At 39.9% G+C, this 21,513-nt stretch overlaps 1 protein-coding gene across 1 annotated transcript; it reads left to right on the top strand.

Annotated features, from left to right (window-relative positions):
* Positions 1–22: 22 nt before the first annotated feature.
* On the top strand, positions 23–20,170 carry CASP8AP2 (caspase 8 associated protein 2). The gene is made up of 10 exons (XM_054628907.2): positions 23–431; positions 1,542–1,617; positions 2,764–2,844; positions 4,437–4,537; positions 5,684–5,758; positions 6,926–7,041; positions 8,919–11,413; positions 12,228–15,159; positions 16,058–16,157; positions 17,474–20,170. Exons 2-10 carry the CDS (start codon positions 1,569–1,571, stop codon positions 17,528–17,530), a joined length of 6,006 nt encoding a protein of 2,001 aa, XP_054484882.2. The 5' UTR covers positions 23–431; positions 1,542–1,568; the 3' UTR covers positions 17,531–20,170.
* The last annotated feature ends 1,343 nt before the right edge of the window (positions 20,171–21,513 follow it).

Here is a 21,513-nt window from a genome sequence, read left to right as displayed (position 1 = left end):
GCGCCGCCCCGCCCCTCCCGCCGCGGGCGCCGTCCGGGAACGGAGCGAGGCTCTCCCGCTGGCTCAGAGCGCTGGAACGCCGTGCGTGGGGGGCTGCGCTTGCCGTGCCCTCGGCTTCCTCTGCTCTCTGCTCCCCGGAGAGCCATCTGCCGCTGCTGCCGCAGGACTCGCCTGCCCGCGAGCCCTTTAAATCTGGGTTGGGCAGGCGGCCGAGGGCGGGCGGTGACGGACGCGGCAGCGGGTGGCCCCGGCTCGGGCGGCAGGAGCGTTACGCCCCCGGCGGCAGCCGCTCGCGGAGGCCGAGCGCGGCTGTCGGGCGGTAACGATGTCCCTGCAGGGGTTTGGCAGCGGGAGCGCCGACAGCAGCAGCCGCCGGGATTGAACCTTGGGCTTCCCGGGAGCTCCGCCGCAGCAGCGCGGAACGACACCAGGTAAGCTCGTGTGTGCCGTGCGGCACAGCCCCGGGCAGCCTCCAGCGGCCGCGGCCCAGGCCTGCGTGACTAGTGATTGCCGTGAGCTCCGGGTCGGAGCAGGCGGGAGGCTCCCGGCTCGTCCCGCCGGGAGCAGCGCGCGATTTCCCGCGCTCGGGGCCGGGCCGGGATGGGGCCCGCGGCTGGGAAGGGGCGAGGGGGCGTGGCCACGGCCGAGGGGGTGGGGCGCGGTCGCCCCGCGCGCCTCACTTTGGCGCCAACTGCTCGGGGCTGGGGGCGGCGTTTGCTGACGTCACGGCGGCGGATGAGCCGTGCAGCTGCGGCCGTTGGCTGGCGCGGCGCTGGCCCCGCCCCCCGCGCCCGGCCTGCGGCACCGCGGTGGCGGTAGCGGCAGCCGGTGAGCGCTGCCGGCCCTGCGCGCACCGCACCCCCCGGGCACAGCGCCCCCCGGGCACAGCGCCCCCCGGCACAGCCTGCCCGCCCCGTGGGAGCCGCGACCGGGGGTGCTCCTGCCTCACCCCCGAGAGGTCCCGAGCTCTTCCGCCGCGGGAGGAACTGGGGCGGGCGGGAGCCCCTTCCTTCCCGCGTGTGCAGGGAGGGCGAGGGGAAGAGCGGCTGCCTCTGAACGGGCGGGGGGCTGCTCGGCGCTGCTGGGTTCCATGTGCCTTCCCCCCTGTCAGCCCCCCAGCCCGGTGCTGGTCTGACTGGTGGTATCAGACAGCGGGAATTTGTATTTAAATGATTAGTAGGGAAGAAATCGGAATTATCAAATTCAGATTATTTTAACTGGGTAAGCTGCACGTTTGGATAACCTGTTCATTTAATGCAGTGCTGATTTTCATATCAAAATTTCTTTGTCGGATCAATAAGTGATAGTTAAACATCTTCAGGATGCTCATTCAAGTAACAGATATTTTTTACGTGTTTTTGAAAGATGATTTTGTTACCTTGATCCAAGAGTCTTCCTACTCTAGTGCTGGATTTCATTGAAGAGCAAGGGCCACATGTAGCTCAGGTGTAATTTATGTATTTCAAAGTGATGCTGCTTTAGGTTGCTATTCTGAAATTGTCAATTAATTGGTTCCCTGTGCTCTGATGTTTTACTCGTAGATGGGGAAGCCATAGGAAGTTTGTATCATGGCAGCGGATGAGGATGGACTGGGACTGTACGATATCCGCTACAGTGGTAAGAAGTGTTAGATTACTTTCTGCCTCCTGGGGAATTAATGAAAGCAGTCTTATGCAAGTAAATAGGTCCAGAAATAACTTAGAAAAATAATTTGAAGTTGTGACAAATACTGATGAGCTTCAAATGTAATTAAATAATGGTGGCACAATATCATGCGAGCCCTATCCCGTTAGTAAGTTTGTATGTGAAACCATACCTGTGTACTTTGGATTTCTGGAATGTTTTGAAGGGTTCTGGAACTGGTCTCCCTCCTGTCTTTCACAGTGTATAATTTAACCTTCAGCTGTATCTTAATGAGCAGCATGGGGCACTGCTCCTTTGTTTTCTGTTTGTAAGAGCCAGTGTGCTCCCAACTGCCCCAGTACCCATGAGTATGGGTAAGGTTCACCATTGCCTTTACCCACGGTAATCACAGTAACTGCCACAGTACCCATAATCAAGGTACTCTTTATTTCCAGATCCCAGTTGGTTGATTTAACACATATTTGGGAGATTCCCAGCCTCAGAAGGACTATGGATATTGGTGCTTTTCTTTATAGAAATAATATTTGTTGCAGAAATTGAGAGGTTCACACAGAGGACATGAGTGATAAGAGGCACTGCAAAAAGACATGAAGAGAGACTAAGATGATTTAGATTAAAATACATTTACAGAATCAGTTAGTGTGTTAGTAGATGGCAATACTAAAGCAAATTGGTGGTATTATGATATAGACTGCTACAGTACTTTCTCTTTAGCAAGAAATATTTTCTTTAACAGTAGTGGTTTTATCATACCAAATCTTTTATTTTTGTTTTTGGGTTGTATAAGTTTGGTATTTAGTGTATTCTAGAAAACAGTTTCAAAGTTAGATCAGTTTTACTTAATTTGTCATTTTAAAATCTGTTTGACATACAGTTGGTATTATGCACAGTTCTTGTAGTATTTACAAACTGATCTTACAAATTTGCTCCCTGGTGACTGATCTTTTCTCCACAGTAGCAGTAGTTTCCTGGATAAGATTCCCCTTTTACTGGTCTGTGCTATTACCTCTACTATTTTCTTTTGGTATAGGATCACTGCTGTGCTTACTTTATGGGAAAGGTAGAGTTTGCAGTTTACTAAATGACTAGTTTGGCTTTTTTTTTTTCCTATTGCTTTAGCTGAAGCTTCCCCCTTCAGGGAAGGAGATGAGAGCTCCGTGGATATTTATGATGGCTTGGACAGCAGTTTGTCAGTTTCTGGTAGGTGAATTGTGTCTCACTGCTCGGCTTGGCACATTACACAGTCTCTGCTTCTTAAGCTGATTTCAAGTAAAACAATATCTAGTTTTAAGTTTACATTTAGCTGGGGTAACCTATGCTTCAGCAAGCAACTTGTTTAAATTCAGGATATATATTAGGCTGTATAAATGCAGCAGAGAATTCTTAAATCTGTTAGCTGAATGAATGAAAGACAGTTTTCCTCATATTGGCTATTTGAAGATACTTGAGCATGTAAAGGGATGCAGAAAACCTTAGCTATTTTATCTGTGCCTTGATAGTAAGACATTTTACCTTGGAGAAAACACCTTTATTTTGTGTTTTTGTAAGCTTCAGGATCAGATCCAGCAGTCACTGATCACTAAATCCCGTGAGAGATCCAAAACATACTTTCAGTGTGATACAGTAAATTCAGGATATCCTTTAAACCTTTTGTTACTGTCCAGATAATTTGACATGCTGTTGCAGCACACGCTGAAGTTCAGACAGCCAGGATACACAAAGTATCACCATACAATTGCAGAAGGCTTCAGGCATCTGCCCTTCCTGTTCTTTAGCCCAACCTTTTATACCCCTCATGCTGATGCATTGCACCTGAGTGCCCTCTGTTCCCTTTGGAACAGCTGTGCCCATTGGGGATGAGGCTCATCCACAGCCCCACTCCCAATTACCACAAACTGTGTGCCTACAACGTGTTAATGTAAATTAATTTCCTCTTTTAACTTCTTTGAAAGTGAGTATTAAATGGATTCAGCACATGTTCTTTTTTGTGAGCCTTAGAGCACTTTAGTGAAATGCTGTTTCTAGTATTTAAGCAATTATTTCTCTCCTTACTGCTGTAAGACCATTGAGTTTTTATGAAGAACTGTACTGTATCCTACAGACATAAAGCATCTATATATCTTCTCATTTTGCATTTTGTATTTCTTAAGTTCATATTTCTTATATGGAGATGCATTGTTTCATAAACATTAAAGGTGCAAGGAGAAAGAGCAATGCAGTAGAAACATTTTAAATAGTCTAGTTTTGAGTGACCATTGTTTTTTAAATTTGCAGAGAGGGCTGGTGAGATCTTTGCTCTGTACAGATAAGATGTTATTTATACATCCTCTTGCATTGTATTAATAATACTTTTTGCATTATGGTCTTGTCCACAGGATGGAAGCACAGCTTTGATAGCTGACTTCATTTTTTGTCTGCAAATGCATCTGTATTTTAGGGCTGTCATAAGCCAGGTCCTGTCAGTGAAGTGTATTTGGAACAGGGCACCCAGGCTGATTTGAGGAAAAAACACTATAATTAAATAATTTGGGTGTTGGCTTGTCAGTTGGTTTTGATTGTTTGGGGGTTTTTTTGTTTCACTTTCATTTCACTTACAGATGGCTATTTCAAGGTATCTCTGTACCTTATTGCAACGTGGTATGATGTGAGCATGTAATAATTATTTTGTGTGTTGTTACCTTGTAAGTACAAGAAGTAAAACCAAAATGCACAGACAGTATAGAACTGTGTACACAATGCAACATGGTTAGAAAAATAGCTTTTTCCTCATGTAATTGCTTTTCTTTATATAGACAATTTTGCTCCAAATACTACACCATCTAGAAGCAGCTTAAATTTATTTGATGAGATATTAATTGAAGAAGGGACTGCAAAGAAAGCATCCTATGATGAGGTATGTATTAATAAGTAAAAAAAACCTTCTGGTGTTTTGGGGGGGTTTGTTCCTAATTTCCTTGTGTGAGAAGTACAGAAAATGATGTCAGATGCTCACACTGTAGGAAAAATAGGCTCTTTTTAAATAAGTAAAAACAAGAGTGTGCTAATAAACTCTTAGAACAAGTTCAAGTGAATGTCACTCTGTGACATGAACTGTTCCCATTTCTCATCCTTTGCATGCAGTTCATTTATCAGCTGTGTTATGGGAAAATGCATTGGGAGTTCCCTGTAGTCAAGGATCTGGTCAGACATCTGATACAAAGCTAAAATCTTGACATTTCTCCTAACAACTTTTACCAGAGTAAAGCAGATAAATCTGTGATCTATTTTACGTGTTGTTAAATTCTGTCCTTGAGACTGAAGGTGGCCATGCAGTAGGTAACTGCTTCTAGCAAATCAAGACAACACTCATTTAAGTAGCATCACCAATCCTGGCCTGTAAGACACATTCAAATGGCATGAAAGGGACAGGCATTAACAAATGTTACAGAATAAGTAGGAGTGAACCCTCCAGGACTCTGCTGAGTGATGAAAATATTACTTTGCAAGTTTGAAAGTTGTTGACTCTGTGTTTGAGTGGAAGTTGTCCATTCTCCTGTGAAAACCTCGTCACTATCTACCTCTAAAGAAGAGCTCATGTGCCAAATTTATTTTAGTTAACTTTGTGATCTCAGCAGGATCGTGTCCTTTGCTATTTTTGCAGCCCAAGTTTGTTGTAGTAACATTTTATTGTGTTTTTCCTTACTTGTTTTATCTTACATGAGATCTGTCAAGAGAGTCCCCATCCATTTGGCTCTCAGAACTCCTGCTCCTTGGTAGTTGTGACTTTAATTTCACAATAATATGGCTTCCTGTTATTCTTAACCTATTAATGTGAGGCATGCACATGTAGATTTCCTCTTAGCTGAGTGTTTGTGTTGTTTTAGAGACCTGCATACCAATTGGAGCCTTTTGTTTCAATGTGGCTTTCATATGTTCCTTTGGGGGAAAAACATAGGTTTGTAATATACATTAATGTGTTAAGTAAGTATAGATCTAGAGAAGTAACTATTCTGTATAATTAAGTCCATTTCTGTGCTCTGAATTCTTCTCTCTTTGACAGTTGCAGGCAGAATATGGAAAATGTCAGCAGCAAATTAAAGAGTTGATGAAGAAATTCAAAGAAATACAGGCACAGGTATTGTAGTTCAAAGGGAAATATTGTCAAGATCATGCAAAGTAAATTGAATATTGCTTTGAGAAAGAATTTCATATGCTTTCCAGACTTGATCCATTGCATGGATGGTTTGTAAAACATCCCTGTGGATGTTAGGAGCTTGTTTTGCCTAGGATGGTTGGTGGGGATAGCCTACTGACAAGATCACTGGGTAAATTAATGTTTCACAATGTTGTGTGCAGTAGGACTTTATTTGGTTAAAAGCTATCTTCTGTCTTCCTGATTAGAAAGTAAATGTGTCAAATGAATAGTTATCAGAAAGGTATCCAGTACTCTTGTTTTTTTAATGCTCCAGGGACAGGGCTGTGGAGGCACCTGAGCTGTCATCAGAGCTGGAAGCAGATGTCTGTGTTGCTTTGAGCATAGAGCCATTCTGATAAGTCTGAACTGCTCTTCAGCTGCAGCTGGTGTTCCCTTGCTGTGCCATTCTGTAGAGGGGATTATTTGGGGCAGTTCTGCAGTGTGCTCTTCTGCATATTGCACATAACTCCCAAAGGTTCTAAGTCTGCAGGGGTAAGCAGCTGCTGCCCTGTGACACTTTTCTGCAAAACCTGTCTGCCTTTCTGAGCAGGCTTTGCTGAGGACAATTATCAGGAGAAGGGACTATTTCTAGGGTTGGCAGGGTTCTAGAATATCATACCTAGAAATGTTAGAATGATAAAGCGCCCAAGGTTGATTTTGATATCTTCAAAGAAATACAGTTACCCTCTTTCTCTGTAAGTGCTTGACAGTTACATCTCTCATTTGATCCAATGACCAAGAAGGAAATAAATGAGTAAAAGAATGAAGCAAAGAAGTGGATTATCATTTTTTAGCTCACTTGTTTTATGGCATATTTCAGTTTTACTAAATTGTATGCTTGAAATGTTTGAAGTAATTACCACAAAGAGAAGCATAAATGTGAATAATGTTACCAAAACAAAAAAACCCAAACTTTTTGAATCTCAATAATTCTGATTTCTTTGAAAGAGTTTATATATGTTTTACTGTTACTTTGCCAGCCTGGGGACACTTTTCTAGTGGTCGTCTTGCACTGTTTTTCATTACATGGTTGGATATCCAAACTAATTCTTTTTTTTTTTCTCTCCCTCTCTCTCTTGCTGTCTCTTTTATATATATTTAAAATAGAATATCATTCTACAGAATGAAAACCAGGCTCTCAAAAAGAATATTTCAGCCCTTATCAAAACAGCAAGAGTGGAAATTAACCGTAAGGATGAAGAAATTAGTCATCTGCATCAAAGGTACAAATAGACAGTAGAACTGAAAACATGCTTGTGGTCTGATCATGTTTATATACTTGTTAGAAATTTTTGTGTGCATTTTAAGAAAAAATTAATGAAAAAATTAGTAAATTATTGTGTAGTTTAGAACCAGTACAATCAGAGGAAATACAGCTCTCCTTTGCCTGATGAGGTCTTGGGTTTCTACTTAAGAAAAGGAGTCCATGTGGTGACCATTTGCATGAATTTTTGTTTGTTTGTAACCCTCTATTCCTTGTGGGTTATCTAACCATCTTAGATGTTTGAAAGCAATATCTTACTAGTTTTGAAGCTGAATTGTGTCTGTTTTATGGCCTCAGACATGAATTCCATGGAACTTCTCAGACAACAACTGAGAAGAAATAAATTATATCATGTTTTCCTGGCAAGGTATGAAATCCTATCTCCAGTGGTGAGCGATAACAACTGGAGAATTCTTGGTTATTTCTGTGTACCACTAATGTTACTGGAAGGAGTTGAAACAGTGAAGTGTGGATGGGAGAGTAGCTGACAATAAGGTTTCTGAACCATGTAAAGCCAGAGCAGGGATTTGGGATTCAGAATGCCAGCTTGTCAGAAGGTTACCTCCTTGTCACTTGGTCACACATCATTGGTTTGTTTGAGTTTGGTTTGATCATTTTATATTTTCCTGCACCAAAACATGTTGTAAGGAAGATTCCTTTGAGGTTCCTGTGCTAAAGGCTATTTGCATATAAACTATGCAGGTTTCTTTGCTAAATACAGAGAATTACCAGGCACAGTCTGATGGAGATCAAGAGGTTTTGATGTGTGTAATTCTTTCAGCTCATCAGCTTTCACACAACAGCTTTCATTTTCACACCTTTGAGTGCAGTGAATTTTAAATTCTTTGAAAAACACTTTTTTGTTTTGAATATTTGACCACTTTATATACTTTAAAAGCTCCATTTCAATATCCTCTGATGGTGGTGAAAGTTTGTGAACAAGGTATTTGATCTAGATATTTTGGAAGCATCCACCATGGAAAATTGTGGGGAAATTGGCACCTTGAGATCTTAGAAACATGCCTTGTCTGCTGCATGGTTTATAGTAAATTAGCTTTTCTTAAGCAATACATCTATATGTAAAGATTATTTCAAAGTTAGTATCTCTCAAGGAATTGTTAGTGTTTACCTCAAAAAAAAAAAACCCTCAACTATAAAACCACAAAACCAAAAAAAACACAGCTTGGGTACAATTACATTAATCACACATGTATACCCTTTCTAATTTGATTTTTTAAGTTATTTTTTAATATGATGACTTCTCAGCAGTAGCATGTGGCCTTGATGAAGCTTGGTTATCTATGGTTATCTTGGTTATCTATCTATAATGTGTACTTGTTTTCTGGAGCTTGCAAAAACTCCCAAATGTAGTTTATTTTCTTATTGATGGCTTATAAATTATTATTATTATTATTATTATTATTATTATTATTATTATTATTATTATTATTATTATTATTAATAATAATAATAATAATAATAATAATAATAATAATAATCACTAATGCTGTCAAGAACAACTTTTTTTTTTCCCTTTTATTGCTGGACAATGAAATACTAATTTGAATTACTGAGATTGTTACCTAGACGCAATACAGTATTTTTTTCATAAATCTTGATTTTTCTTTAGATGAATTTCTTTTGGAAAATATGTATATAAATTCCATTCTTTTGTGCTGATGGAAATATTTTTTTTTTTTAAATCACCCCTTTTTTTTTCAGCTTGAAATTGAAAGTGTTAACAATTTTTACAGAAACATGGATTCATTGCGGTTCAGCTTTAGTTATGTTTAAATACATTTTAAAATAAGATAACTTCTTTTGTTTTATAAACAGGCTGTCAGAATTTCCCAACCATCGAAGCGTTTTCACCAGAACGTACCTTCCAGGAGCAACTAAAACAAAAGATTCCAAATTCAGACCTTCTGATTTTGGTGACAGTATGAAGATGGAGCACAGAATGAAGAATGACTGTTCAAAAGATGCCTACCACAGTTACTCATCTCACAACACAGACAGTGGGAAGTGTGGCTCTGAGAAAAGGAACACGCCACTTTTGCCCAGGTACCCTCCTGAAGAGCTCTGCAGTGATGGTACTCACACGTGTGCACTGAGCTATGACCATACCTCCACCAAGGAGAACAGAAAGGAAAGAAAAGAAACCAAAAGTAATGAACAGCACAGCAGGGGAAATGGCAGCAAATACAAAAGAGAAGTACATCAGAGCACTGGAAATGATGGGGACAGTGAGGAGGGGAATTTGGATCCTCAACAGAAGCTGAAAACCCTCTCAGAGAAGGCTAGTAAAAATGAATTGCAACAAAAAAGTCAGAGCATGAAACTCAAATGCAGTCCATGTGTGGAGAGAAGAGTAGAAAGGGGCATTTCTTCCTGGGAGAAACAGACAGCTGGTAAAGACAGATTTCAAACAAGAGGTGAATTGTATGCTGATGAGAGATCACAAAATGTTTTAAAAAAGGACATTAAAGCACATGATAAAGGTGAAAAGCATGCTGGCCAAAAAAATAAACCGAATGAGAAGCTGCAAGAACAAGCAAGGAGGCCTAGCAGGGGAAGCAGTCCACACTCCAAGAATGAGCATTCAAAGAGTCTTCATGAATCACATAAATGTCGTGCAGAAGAGTCTAGAAAAGTAAAGCACACTGACTGCAAGAGAGACAGGGGCACAGATGATCATAGCTCTCGAGAAGGAAGGACTTCACCTTCTAATTCCAGCAGCAGAGAGCATAAATATGCACGCTCGAAGGAAAGCAGCGGTAGACATGAATGGGAAACAGCACATTCCAAATCAGAAAGACACAGAACTGAGGAAAAAAGGAAAAGGGAAAGAGAGGATCAGGATGAAAATAGACATTTTAGAAGTGAAAAAAAAGTTGCAAAAGAATTTTCTCACCAATCTGTAAAAGACTCCAAAAAAGGTACCCATGGTACAAAAAGTGAAAGAAACAAATCCTCTAAGCTGGAAGAAACATCCAGAGTAGCAGGCACCTTAAAAGATGATAAGGTACCCAAAAGTAAAGGTAATCACACTGGGCAAAAAAGCAAAGACTTAAAACTTAGCTTTATGGAAAAGCTAAATTTAACTCTTTCTCCTAATAAGAAGCAATGTCTCTCTGCAATGGATGGACTTAAAACACCTTCCCAAAAGGCCACTGATGAGGGAGGTACAGAGCTCACACTGCAAGCAGAGCTCTTAGATTCTGCCCACCCTGTAGACTGTGGTCCCACAGGGCACAGTCATTCAGCACTACAAGTTCTGGACACTCAGAGCAGCATGGAACCAGCACTGCCTGTTGCTGTCAGTTCTGGAAATGGAGCCTTGAAAGCAGCAGCAGATCTGGCACAGGCTGAAGCATTGCTTGCAGTCACAGCTGATGAACCAAGCTCAGAAACCTTACCAGAAGAAGAAGGGGGTCAGATACAGCCCCAAGCCTTGCCAGAAGCAGCAAAGGTGCTGGTTCCTGATGAGATGGAGTCTGAAATGCCTTCAGAAGCAGCAGAGGCTTGTGATCCAGCTGAATTGGAAGCCTCAGTAAAAACAGCAGCAATGACAGGTCTGAACCACCCTGAATGTTTGCCTCTGGAGGTGACAGGGAGTGTGGCTGAGTGTGAAGAGCTGCCTGTGACAGAGGCTGAGATGCAGGATGATTATGTACCAGCAGCAGAAGTGGCAGGACCTGAACCTGCAAGTGCAAGTATGGGAGACCTTCTAGAGTCAGCAGCAGAGAAGAAAGAGGAAGATAAAATATGGCTGGCTGCTGACACAGAAAGCTCTGCAGATCAAAGTGGTTCTCAAAGTGTTGTCTTAGATGACTCAGAACCCAGAAGTTCTGGTGACCTGGAGTCCTCTGATGTTGCAGATGATAGCAGTGAAACAAAACCAGACTCTTTAATGGAAGTAGTTAGGGATGATGATCACCTGGCTGCAGAAAATGTTGACTATCCCATTGAGGTAAAGAGTATCTGTGAAGTTAATACAAGTGCATCTCATTCACTGGACAGAACTAGGATAAGTGATAAGGATGAACCACTAGTTGACCAGAATACTTGTGATCTGGGGCCAGACCTAGCTGATAACAGTACTGCAACAGCATCTTCTCTCAGTGGTGAGATGTGCCCTGTAACTAAAGAGAGAGTATTATCTAACCCAGTTTCTGTTGATGATGACAGCTCAATACTGAGCATTGATCTCAATCACTTGAGGTATATTCCAAAGGCAATCAGCCCACTGAACAGTCCAATACGTCCCTTGGCTAGAGCACTGAAGATGGAGAGTCCCTGTAAAGGCCTTGTGAAGACTTACAACAAAGGTATTTGTATGTGTATATTCTAACTTGTTTTCTACGTAAAACTTGAAAGATCCTCTCATGGAAAGTAGAAACTACTTCTAACTGCTTTCTGAAAAATACAAATTGTGTTTTCTTAAGCTGTGTATGTCCCAGTAGTCCTTTTTGTTAGTGATGGCAGCATTTAATGTTGGAGCCAGGATTCTCTAGCCATTTAAATATTAGTGCTCTAAAATTGGAGTTGGTCACTATTGACAGAAGACTGCTTGAAATAAGAGTTTTCTATTAACTTACTAAAAAAAATATATATATGCATTTCTTAATTGTGGCTAGTTTTACACAGATCTCTTTAGGTTTCAAGGTTTCATTACTGGGTCATTTATTCTCAATTTGTTTTAGTTTTGAAATTGTTAAAAGAAAAGTCAACTAATATAAATATTACTTCATAATGATGTGAGAGTTATAATTTAGCTGGTACAGTAATCAGAAAACTTATTAAAGTAAATGGAAAGAAATTTGGAACTGATGAAAACTGCTATATTTTTGTCTTTCCAATTGATGTATTTGTGAGATAGTTCACATGTGTTTGGTGAAATGTTGAGGCCCCTTAAAGCTCAAAATTTGCTCAAAATAAAGTTTCATTTGCCCTTTAAAACTCAAAGAAATATATTAAACTGGCAGCTGCTGAAGCAAACCACCCAAACTCATTATAGCTCAGGCTTCATGAGTTCAAACAGTTCTGAACAATCAGTCTACAGAAGAGAATCTTGTTTTTCTGGAAATATCTGTTTAAGATTTCATTCTTTCTGGTGATTAGCAAGCTGTTTTCTTTTTATAGATTTAATGCCTGAAAGTACTGTTGTCATCTGTCCCTCAAAGAACTTGTCAAAGGAAGTTAACAAAGAAAATCAAAAGCCAGTAAGCATGTCTGATGAACACTTAGAGATGGAGTCTCGGCTGAGTATCTCTTCAGATGAAATAGAAGAAGGTGAAATCATAAGTAGTGATGAAGATAAAGAAAGATCTAAACCAGAGAGAGGCTCTGAAAATGCAAAAAAGTCAAGACCAAAAGCTTCTTCTGAGACACGAAATTTGACCAGCAGCCCACAGAATCAAAATAGCAAGACTGTGCACTGCAATGAAGACAATGGAAAATTTGTTTCTGTGCAAGTAAGCACACAAAAGAACAGAGAGAGGCATAAAAATCAGACCTTCAGATCTTCAAAGAATATGAAGAAAAACAAAACTGTGAGCATTGCTTGTCTTGAAAAAATAGTTCATGTTATTGTTGAACCTTCAAATATACAAGAAATCATGCAGATGCTCAGAGCTATACGAAAACAGATGAGGAAAAGTTATATGAAGTTCAAAGTACACTTCCCAGTTCAGCATTTTCACAGAATTATAGAATCTGGGATCATAAACTTTACAGCATTAATAAGATACTTGAACTTTTCCAAGATGTGTGCATTAGGTGATACATTAAAACTGAATATCTGTGATATTATAGAGTCGAAACTTAAACAAGTGAAGAAGAATGCAATAGTGGACCGTCTTTTTGACCAGCAAGTATCAGATATGAAAAAACAGTTGTGGAAATTTGTAGATGAACAGCTTGATTACTTATTTGAAAAGATAAGGAGGATTATAATAAAGCTGTGTGATGTGGAAAATGAGAGCGAGGAAGGGAAGTTTGAAAGAGCCGGAAAGCAAAACCACAAGATCAGTCATAAAAATGATGTGGAGAGATCTAGAAAAAAGTCCCCAAAAGAAGGTTCTCAAAAGCCTGAAGAATATATTTCAAAACAATCTGTGGATTATGAACAATCTAACTGTCACCATGAGAAAAATAAGCCAGGTGCACCAAAAACTGCCCTTACAAAATGTCTTAATTCCATTGATAACACAAGAAATTCCCAAACAAAAGTTCACCTCTCTAAAGAGAATAATTTACAAAACACTCTTACTCCACTGAAGGGTGTTAAATATGAGAAGGAAGGTCTCCAGCTGTCCAGAGATGCTAACAAGTCTGATCTCAGTTATGAGCTTCTCACAGAACAACAAGCATCCAGTCTTACATTTAATCTAGTAAGTGATGCTCAAATGGGTGAAATTTTCAAAAGCTTATTACAAGGTTCTGATCTCTTGGAAAAAAATGGTGGCAGTATCAACAGAAATGACTGTGAATTCAGGACTCCAGAAAAACAGTTTTTAGACAGTCATAAATACAGGGATAATACTGCTGAACTGGAGCAAGACATCACTGCAAAGGAGGCATGCATGGATTGTAAATTGGATGAGGATATTAGTTGGACTATTGTTTCACCTGTAAGAGCTCCCTCACTGGCATCTAGGCCTCAGATGCCTGTTGATCCAGATGTGCTGGATGAGAGCTGTATGTTTGAGGTTTCCACAAACTCAGCTTCCTGCAAAGAGGATGAATGCAATTTACAGAAGAATAAATCATGTATTTCTTCTATCCTCCTTGAAGATTTGGCTGTTTCCTTAACCATTCCATCGCCTTTGAAATCAGATGCTCACCTCAGCTTCCTAAAACCTGAGAATAATTCCAGCTCAGCTCCAGAGGGTGTTGTTAGTGCACATTATAGCGAAGATGCACTTCTTGGAGAGGAGGATGCCACTGAACAAGACATTCATTTGGCTTTAGAGTCTGATAACTCAAGCAGTAAATCAAGTTGTTCCTCATCGTGGACAAGTCGGCCTGTTGCTCCCGGTTTCCAGTGTCGCCCCAGCCTCCCGATGCAGGCAGTGATCATGGAGAAATCCAATGACCATTTTATTGTCAAGATCCGGCGGGCAGTGCCGTCTGCCTCACCAGCCTCTGAGCAGATGGCTCCAGAGAAGGAGGCACAGGCATCCTCAGCCAAGACTGGAAAAGGAGAAACAAGAACTGGGGGAAAAGAAAAGGACGGCCAGAGTGCCACCGTGAAAGAATCTGTCAAACCAGAACTGGTTAAGATGGATCACTTGCCTCATGTCAGCACTGAACAAGACCAGAATCCTACCTTAGCTCAGCTTCTGAAGGAGTCACACAGTAGTCTTGGCAAGGAAGAAACTACTGGCTTGCTTGTAACCTGTAGAAAATCTTCAGACAAAGAGAGCCATGACACTGAAAGCCCAGATAAAGGCTCTGAGCAATCTGAGGCACAGAAATTGCAAGTATCTGAAAACATAAATGAAATGCATGTTAGATCTCAAGATTCTTTTCCTGCTGGATGCAGTGTGAAGTCATGCATAACAGATGGTGTTGTTGGTGGAACTTCATGTCATACAGTGGAATCCAGAGCAGATAACGGGACTTGGGAAACTTCAACAGGAAACTCAGAAGTCAGTGATAAAAAGGAAGAACTGGAAGAGTGCTTTGATGCATCTGCAGACCTAACAGAAGAGCTTTCTAATGAGACTGTAACAGGTGAATGTGATCTTGGAACAAAACCCAGTTCAAAGACTAGTGGAGGGTGTCAGATAAGTATAGATGATAAAACTAATAAGAAGAGGAAAAAAGAGACTATCAAAGAGAATTCCAATTCAAAAAGGCAACGAAAAGGAACTGAATCAGCAGGTGAGGGGAGTGATGAAGGTAATGTCAGGACTGAAGATAAAAATTCATCACCCAAGCAATGTTCCAGTAAGAAGAATGACCAGCAGAATAAAGACTCTTCTCCCTTGGCTTCATCTCCATCATCACCTAGCCTCTATGCCAAAAACATCATTAAAAAGAAGGGAGAAGTAGTAGTTTCCTGGACAAGGTAATTTCTGATTTGATCTGCTTGATTACTTAAGGGTTTTTTAAAATTATGTGAAACACTGAAAAGAGGGAAGAAAAGGTTATTTAGCTAATGATCAAAGTTATTTGGTAGCTCTACACCCTTCTCTAAAACGGGGAAAGGGAGCTCCTTTTATCAATGCAGGATTGCTGTGGGAGATTGATGTCCATCTCTTATCCACATCTCCCAAAGCAAGGAGTCCTTTTGGTTTTTGTTTTGAAAGCTTATGTGCTGAGGTAACAAGACCTACTGTAATCCACTCTATGTTCTTATTATTTCCCCTGCCTGGTTTATTTTTTCTGTCCAAAAATTTCAGCCAGGCTTGGTAGGGGATGAATATGTTCTATGTTTTGCTTAAAATCATTGATGAGACAAACAGGAAATTGATGACGCACTTCAGAATAGACTCCTGGTTTTTTTATTCTCATGTGAGCAGTAGATGTGCTCTGAGTATGTTTGAGTAAGTAGCCACTTAGAGAAGTCACAATCAGTAGGCCTTAGGTGAAAGCTTCTGTTCAGCCATGCAAACTGAGGCTGGAATGCTGACCTCTGTTGAGTCTAAATTTCTTTCAGTTCAAGTTTAAATATCTGGTTTAGAAGCTTAAAACTCTTTGGCTTTGGTTTGGGGCTAGCTCCATTCTAACAATCCTGCCCTCCCTAGTAGGGGAATGTAATCTCCTCTACCACTTGTTCTTACTGACTCTGTTACTCTGTGCTGGTAGAAGAAAGGATCCTCCACAAATTTGTTGCTGCTGTTTGAACTCATGTTCTGTAGTTTGGAAATACTCTGAATTTTATATATACCTGTATGTATTATTTTGTTTGTGTATGTGTACACAACTATATGTATTAATGTTTCAAAAATGCATTTTTGCTGTAGAAATGATGACCGAGAAATTTTACTGGAATGTCAGAGAAAAGGACCATCAAGCAAAACCTTTCTTTCCTTGGCCACTAGGCTGAACAAAAGCCCAAATCAGGTAGGTGATGATCATTCTTGTATACACTATCAGCAGTATTCCTACATTTACAATTACAGTTTAACAAAAATCTTTGGAGATTTTCTGCAAATCTGTAGTTTTCTTTTCCTCATGTCTTTTCTGGGAGATTCCTGAAAAAAAAAAATCTTAGATTCTGCCAGTTGTTACTTCTTAAAAATACATATAGGGGTATTATGGGGATTCCCAAGTACCTGTTTGGTTGGTATATTGGAACTGCTCCACTCATAATCCAGGAACAACAGGATTGTTCTGTTGTTGGGTCAGCACTTAGATAAAGAAAGGCAATTTTGAGAGGCCTGAAGCCTTTGGACACCTTTAATAAATTAGAAAAAAGATTCAATTTAGAGCTGAGAAAAAGTATGATTGTGCAGAAAGGACATTTTTAATGAAGGCTTTTCTCTTTTTCCTTTCACCTTTTAATGTAAAAGTTTCAAAGGATGCAGATACCAAATTAATGTATGATATTCCCAGAGGTTTGCATCTAACTTTATACTTGAGTTGAATTGCTCTCTTAATATGTATCCTGCAAATCTAGAAAGGGAGAAACACATTTGAATCCATTAGGAAATCCTGCATGATTGGGATTTGGATTTTAGGATATTGTGTTGTATGGTTGTAGAGTTTTTGTGGAGTTTAGAAGCTGTTGGAGTGACTGGTTGGATAAAATAATGTTACCTGTGCATTTATGCCTCTCTTCCCAGTTTGGTGGATCATCAGTATGCTATAGCAATATGTATACAGCAATAAAGAATAGTAGCTTAGAGCTGAATGAGATTACTGCTTCAGCTGTAGCCATGTTCAGCAAAAAGGCCTTTTACTCCGATCTACAGACCAGTTTTGTAAAATCCCTGTCAGGCAGATTATTCCATGATGAGCAAAAAATACCTGAAGCAACAATTGTATGAGAGGGTAAGAAATAGCCAATAAATGGTGCTTTTTGTGGAGCACAAAATAAGATTTTGTCTTTACATTTGCATCTTACTCACGGTTACGTGTGTCAAATTCAAGGCTAATTGGCTTTGAAGCCTTCATTTTTTCCTCCTTTTTGTAGGGAAACCTGTGTTGGCTCTAGCTGTCTGTGATTAACCTGGAAGCTATTTCAAATGTGAAAGATATAGGAAGACTTCCTAGATCCAGTTAATTTGTTAATGGTGCTCCTAAAATTCTCCTACTAAAATTTCTTTGAAGTAAATAGTGATGGTCTTAAAAAAAATCTTGATGTCAGATCAATCTGTCTTGGTAGATATGGAAGTCAGGGGCCTTAATGATATGTCTTTCTTTTTTTGTCCTCTCAGGTTTCAGAAAGATTCAAGCAGTTAATGAAGCTCTTCAAGAAATCCAAGTGCAAGTAGACTCAAACCAAGTTTATTCATGGTTACAGGGCTCAGGTGTTACCTGCAGGGATGGACTGGAGCCACTGCATTCGTATGGTGGGGTTATGGGGAGGTATCTGAGTCAGAATACTGAGTCTGGTAAACCCAGTGCACTGTTAGTATTTACTTGTCTGAGTTTCCTCTGAACTCCTTTAACAGAGTAACACAGAGGGAACTTCACAAACCAGGTGGCAAGGAAAGAAAGGGCTTTGACACTGCACATGGGGCAGTATCCTTTCAAGGGGGTTATCTCCTATTAGTTAAAGGTGTTCTGTGGGTGGAGACAGGGGCAAGAGTGGGAGTGATGGCTCTTGCTTCACTTGTTGGAAGTTCTGCGTGTGCTGATGTTGAACTGTGATCTTAAAAAGTAAGAGTGCATTGGAATCCAGTTGGTAGATAATCCTGGGAACTGACAGGTAGGTCATCTTGGTTACTGTGGAACATATTTTAAGAAGTGAGGTCATTTTCTTTTAAAATAAGGCAGGGCAATGATAGCAATGATTCCAAAAGTTGCTTATCTAGTAATTGAATTCTGTTGCTCAGGAAGAGGTGGATCTTGCAGCTTGTTCTTAACAACCATTTGTGACAATTGTTTACTTACTAGAGGTGTAAATCTAACAGAATCTGTTTCCAGAGCAGTCAATGTGCAGGGTGGCATAAATGTTACTTTACATGAACGCTCCTCCGCAAAGGCCATTGTGTTTTTCTGTTCCAAATTACATCTGGAAAAGGTACTTTGTTTAGGTCTTCAACATAATAAACATTCTGTTTTGTTAAAAAAATTAAATATCGAGGAGTGATTTTCTTTTAAAAATTATTTATTTTCTTTTAAAAATTTAGAAACAGACCTTTACAGTTACACAAAATGTGACTTCGTAGTTAATAACCAGAAGCAGAACTTTTCCATAAAAACAGGCAGTTTTCAAAAGCTTGTCAACTTGGCATGTTTTGACAGCAATTGCATCTATCTTTACACATTGTTTAGTGCATTAGAAATTCATTATGTTCTATTTAAAAAAAATCTGTTACAACTGTTTCCAGTTTTACTAGGACATACCTAAAGAGTGTGTGTGTGTGTGTATATATATTTACGCACACATCTTGTACACACTGCTGTTTATCCAAAATTCCAAAAAAAGTTTTGTTTTTTCTTCTCTCTGAGAAACATTCCTGGAAGTTGCAGGGGGTTTTGTTTAAGGAATTCATTAATTTTTGAGGTTTTATTTTCTGCAGAGGATTGGAATTGCTGTAGTCTTTATTCAGTCAGAGCATCTGCTGAGTACAGTTAGACTTCATTTAATAGCCCTCACCTAAGTGCATTGCCTTTCAACTTGGATTGAATTGGCTCTTTTTCAGAGTCCAGTAACCATTTCTTCAGTGTCAGCATGTTTTTTGTTCCCTCTCCAGCTAATGGGACAGACTTCTCTTTCTAATAAACCATCAGACAATTTGTCAGTGATGTTGTCACTGACCCCTTTGGAGTATGGTACATGTGACCTATGGAATGGATTGTCCTGCTGCCAAACAGTGCATTGTCCTTGTTTCAGGCAGTGCTCTGCAAACTGTTACAAGGAACAACTTGAGTGGGTGATGATGTCAGTTCTGGCAGTCTTCCATCTTCTGTGCTTGTTTCTGAACATTGCTTTCAATGATCAAATCTCACCTTCCGTGCTTTGCTGTCAGTCAGTGCCTGGTGATTTCAGTGGGGGATCAGTGCACCAGCCCATGCTTGTTCTTAACAAATGTTTGTGACAATTGTTAATTTGTTGGAGATTTAAATCTAACTGAAACTGTTTTCAGAATAGTCAGTTTGCAGAGAACTGTTCATGTGTGTGGAAAAATCAGACTCTCCTAAGAGTGTTCTTTTAACCATATCCTTATAGATCAACATGTGCACAGTACTGAAGGCACTGAGGGAAGTCACTTCTCTCTACTTAAGTGCTTCCTCTCTGCATCAAAAAAGGCAGGCAGTATTTTATTACAAAGTTGTTTATTCCTTATGTGTGTTTACTTACTTTCATATCTGTATAGGTGATGGGGGCAGAGTTTGATGGTTTTGAATCTGACTTGGATTCCTTTTTTGTAAAGTGTGAAACTTGGTTAATGTTCTCTCTATTGTATCTATGTGTACAGGTTCCTATGTGGTCATGTAAAATATCTGATGTTTGTATATATATAAATATATGTATAAAAATAGAAAGAGCTTTGTTTAGCCAAAGATGATTTTTTAAAGTATATAAAACTACAGGTTTATTTTGTATAAACTGAATAGTTTGCTTACTGTAAGAGCAATACAAAAAATAAAATTCTAAAACTCACACACATGTTCTTGTTGAACAAAGGTTGGCTTGGAGTGGTTTTGTAACATTGTTTCTAATTTATTTCTCCAACAAGAATTTTGATACGTATATGCCAAATGTACTGTATGTAATTCTACAGTCTACTTTGTGAAACCTCAGGTATATCAAAATATTTTCTAGAACTGTTGGTTAATGGCTTGACAGCTACACATGCTGTGAAGAGCATTAAAATTTACTTCTCTTAGTTTGTATAAGTGAGTAGCTATGTTGATGTTCTGGCCAATAAACATGGAAGTTGTCAGCTGCTGCTCTGCTCTAATTACTGCTCTGAGTACATCCTGCTTATTTCTTAGTGAATGTGACTGGAAATTGGAGAGTTTCACAAACCACATAAAACCCTTAAGCCACTTATGAAACAGGACCTACAACTTCAGTTGTTTTTCTGGAAACATGGGGTTATTGTTGAGTGGAATATTGCAAAGGAGAAAGACCATTTTGTGTCCCAGGACCTATCACTGGAAGACTGTAGCTGGTGGCCCTTCAAGAGTCTTACTCCAACTTGCTACTGAAGGATAGGTCTACTTCTATCCAACACACATATTTTTACAGGATTCTGTTTAATGGTTGTGACTATTAAAAAATTTTCTAGAGTTTAAATCAAGAGAGTGGAGATGTGCATGATAGTGAAATCATGGGGCATTGAATTTTGAGGGATTCTCTCTCAGGCAAAGTCTGTTGGCAGCTAAAGGTGTACATACAACAGTTGTCTTAACTCAGGACACTTCTCTGAGATGTCAATCCAGCAACACATAGCTATTCCCATTAAGGCTTTCCTCTCATTGTATGCACTCTAAAATCAGATGCAGAATAATCTTTAGCAATTTGCCTTCATGAAGGGAAGCAGCAGTAATAAAGCATGCTGAGGAGCAGTCTTAAGGATTTCTTAGAAGAATCTATGAAATTAGTTGAGGCATTTCAGGAGCAGAATTGGCTTTGCTAGGAAAGATGGATAAAGTTTCAGGAGTAGCTGTTTGGTTCCTGTGAAAGGTAACTTGCTCCAGAAGGAGCGAGTTAGTACCAGTAGTAACAGCAATGTTTGTCTAGTAAAATGGAAGGAAGTTCAAGTGAAGTGACTTTTAATAAGCCAAGGTATTTCTAGACAGTGAGAGTACACTGTACCAGTTAGTGGTTTAGGCTAAAGCTGAAATTCTGTAGTCTCATCTTTGCATTTCATTATGCCCATACCTGAACTGCTTTGGCTGCAGCCTGTTGTCCAGCTCACTGTTCACATCCAGTTTCTGATGGGTTTGGTGAGACAGCAGAAAGCATGGGCACTTTGAAGTGGTTTTGACCCTGTACTGTTAGCTTTGTTGTGATGTCAGAAATGTGAAGTATTAGTGCAAGGAAATGCTGCTGTGTTATAAGAAGATTACTATTAGTTCCCACATATATATTTTTCTGTTTTTCAAATGTGTGAGTCCCTGACAAGAATGTGAAAACCTGCAATGCTATAAAAAGTGTATTTGGATCTAATACTAGAAGAACTTATTTTGTACTAGCTGGCACTTCTAATTTAGAATCAAAAATTATTGAGAGTTGGAAGAAACCTACAGGGATCCAGCTCCTGGCCCTGCACAGGACAGCCCCAGGAATGCCACCATC

This window comes from Agelaius phoeniceus, chromosome 3, assembly GCF_051311805.1.
Source record: "Agelaius phoeniceus isolate bAgePho1 chromosome 3, bAgePho1.hap1, whole genome shotgun sequence".
NCBI classification, from domain to species: Eukaryota; Metazoa; Chordata; class Aves; order Passeriformes; family Icteridae; genus Agelaius; species Agelaius phoeniceus.
Note: the sequence above shows the minus strand (reverse complement) of the source record. Positions and strands in the feature narration are given on the sequence as shown.

Excerpts from the sequence above, each read along its gene's own strand:
- CASP8AP2 (XM_054628907.2), top strand. The coding sequence starts at position 1,569 with ATGGCAGCGGATGAGGATGGACTGGGACTGTACGATATCCGCTACAGT. Across the intron at positions 5,759-6,925 it reads TCAAAGAAATACAGGCACAG|AATATCATTCTACAGAATGA; the intron begins GTATTGTAGTTC and ends TATTTAAAATAG. Across the intron at positions 7,042-8,918 it reads ATTAGTCATCTGCATCAAAG|GCTGTCAGAATTTCCCAACC; the intron begins GTACAAATAGAC and ends TTTTATAAACAG.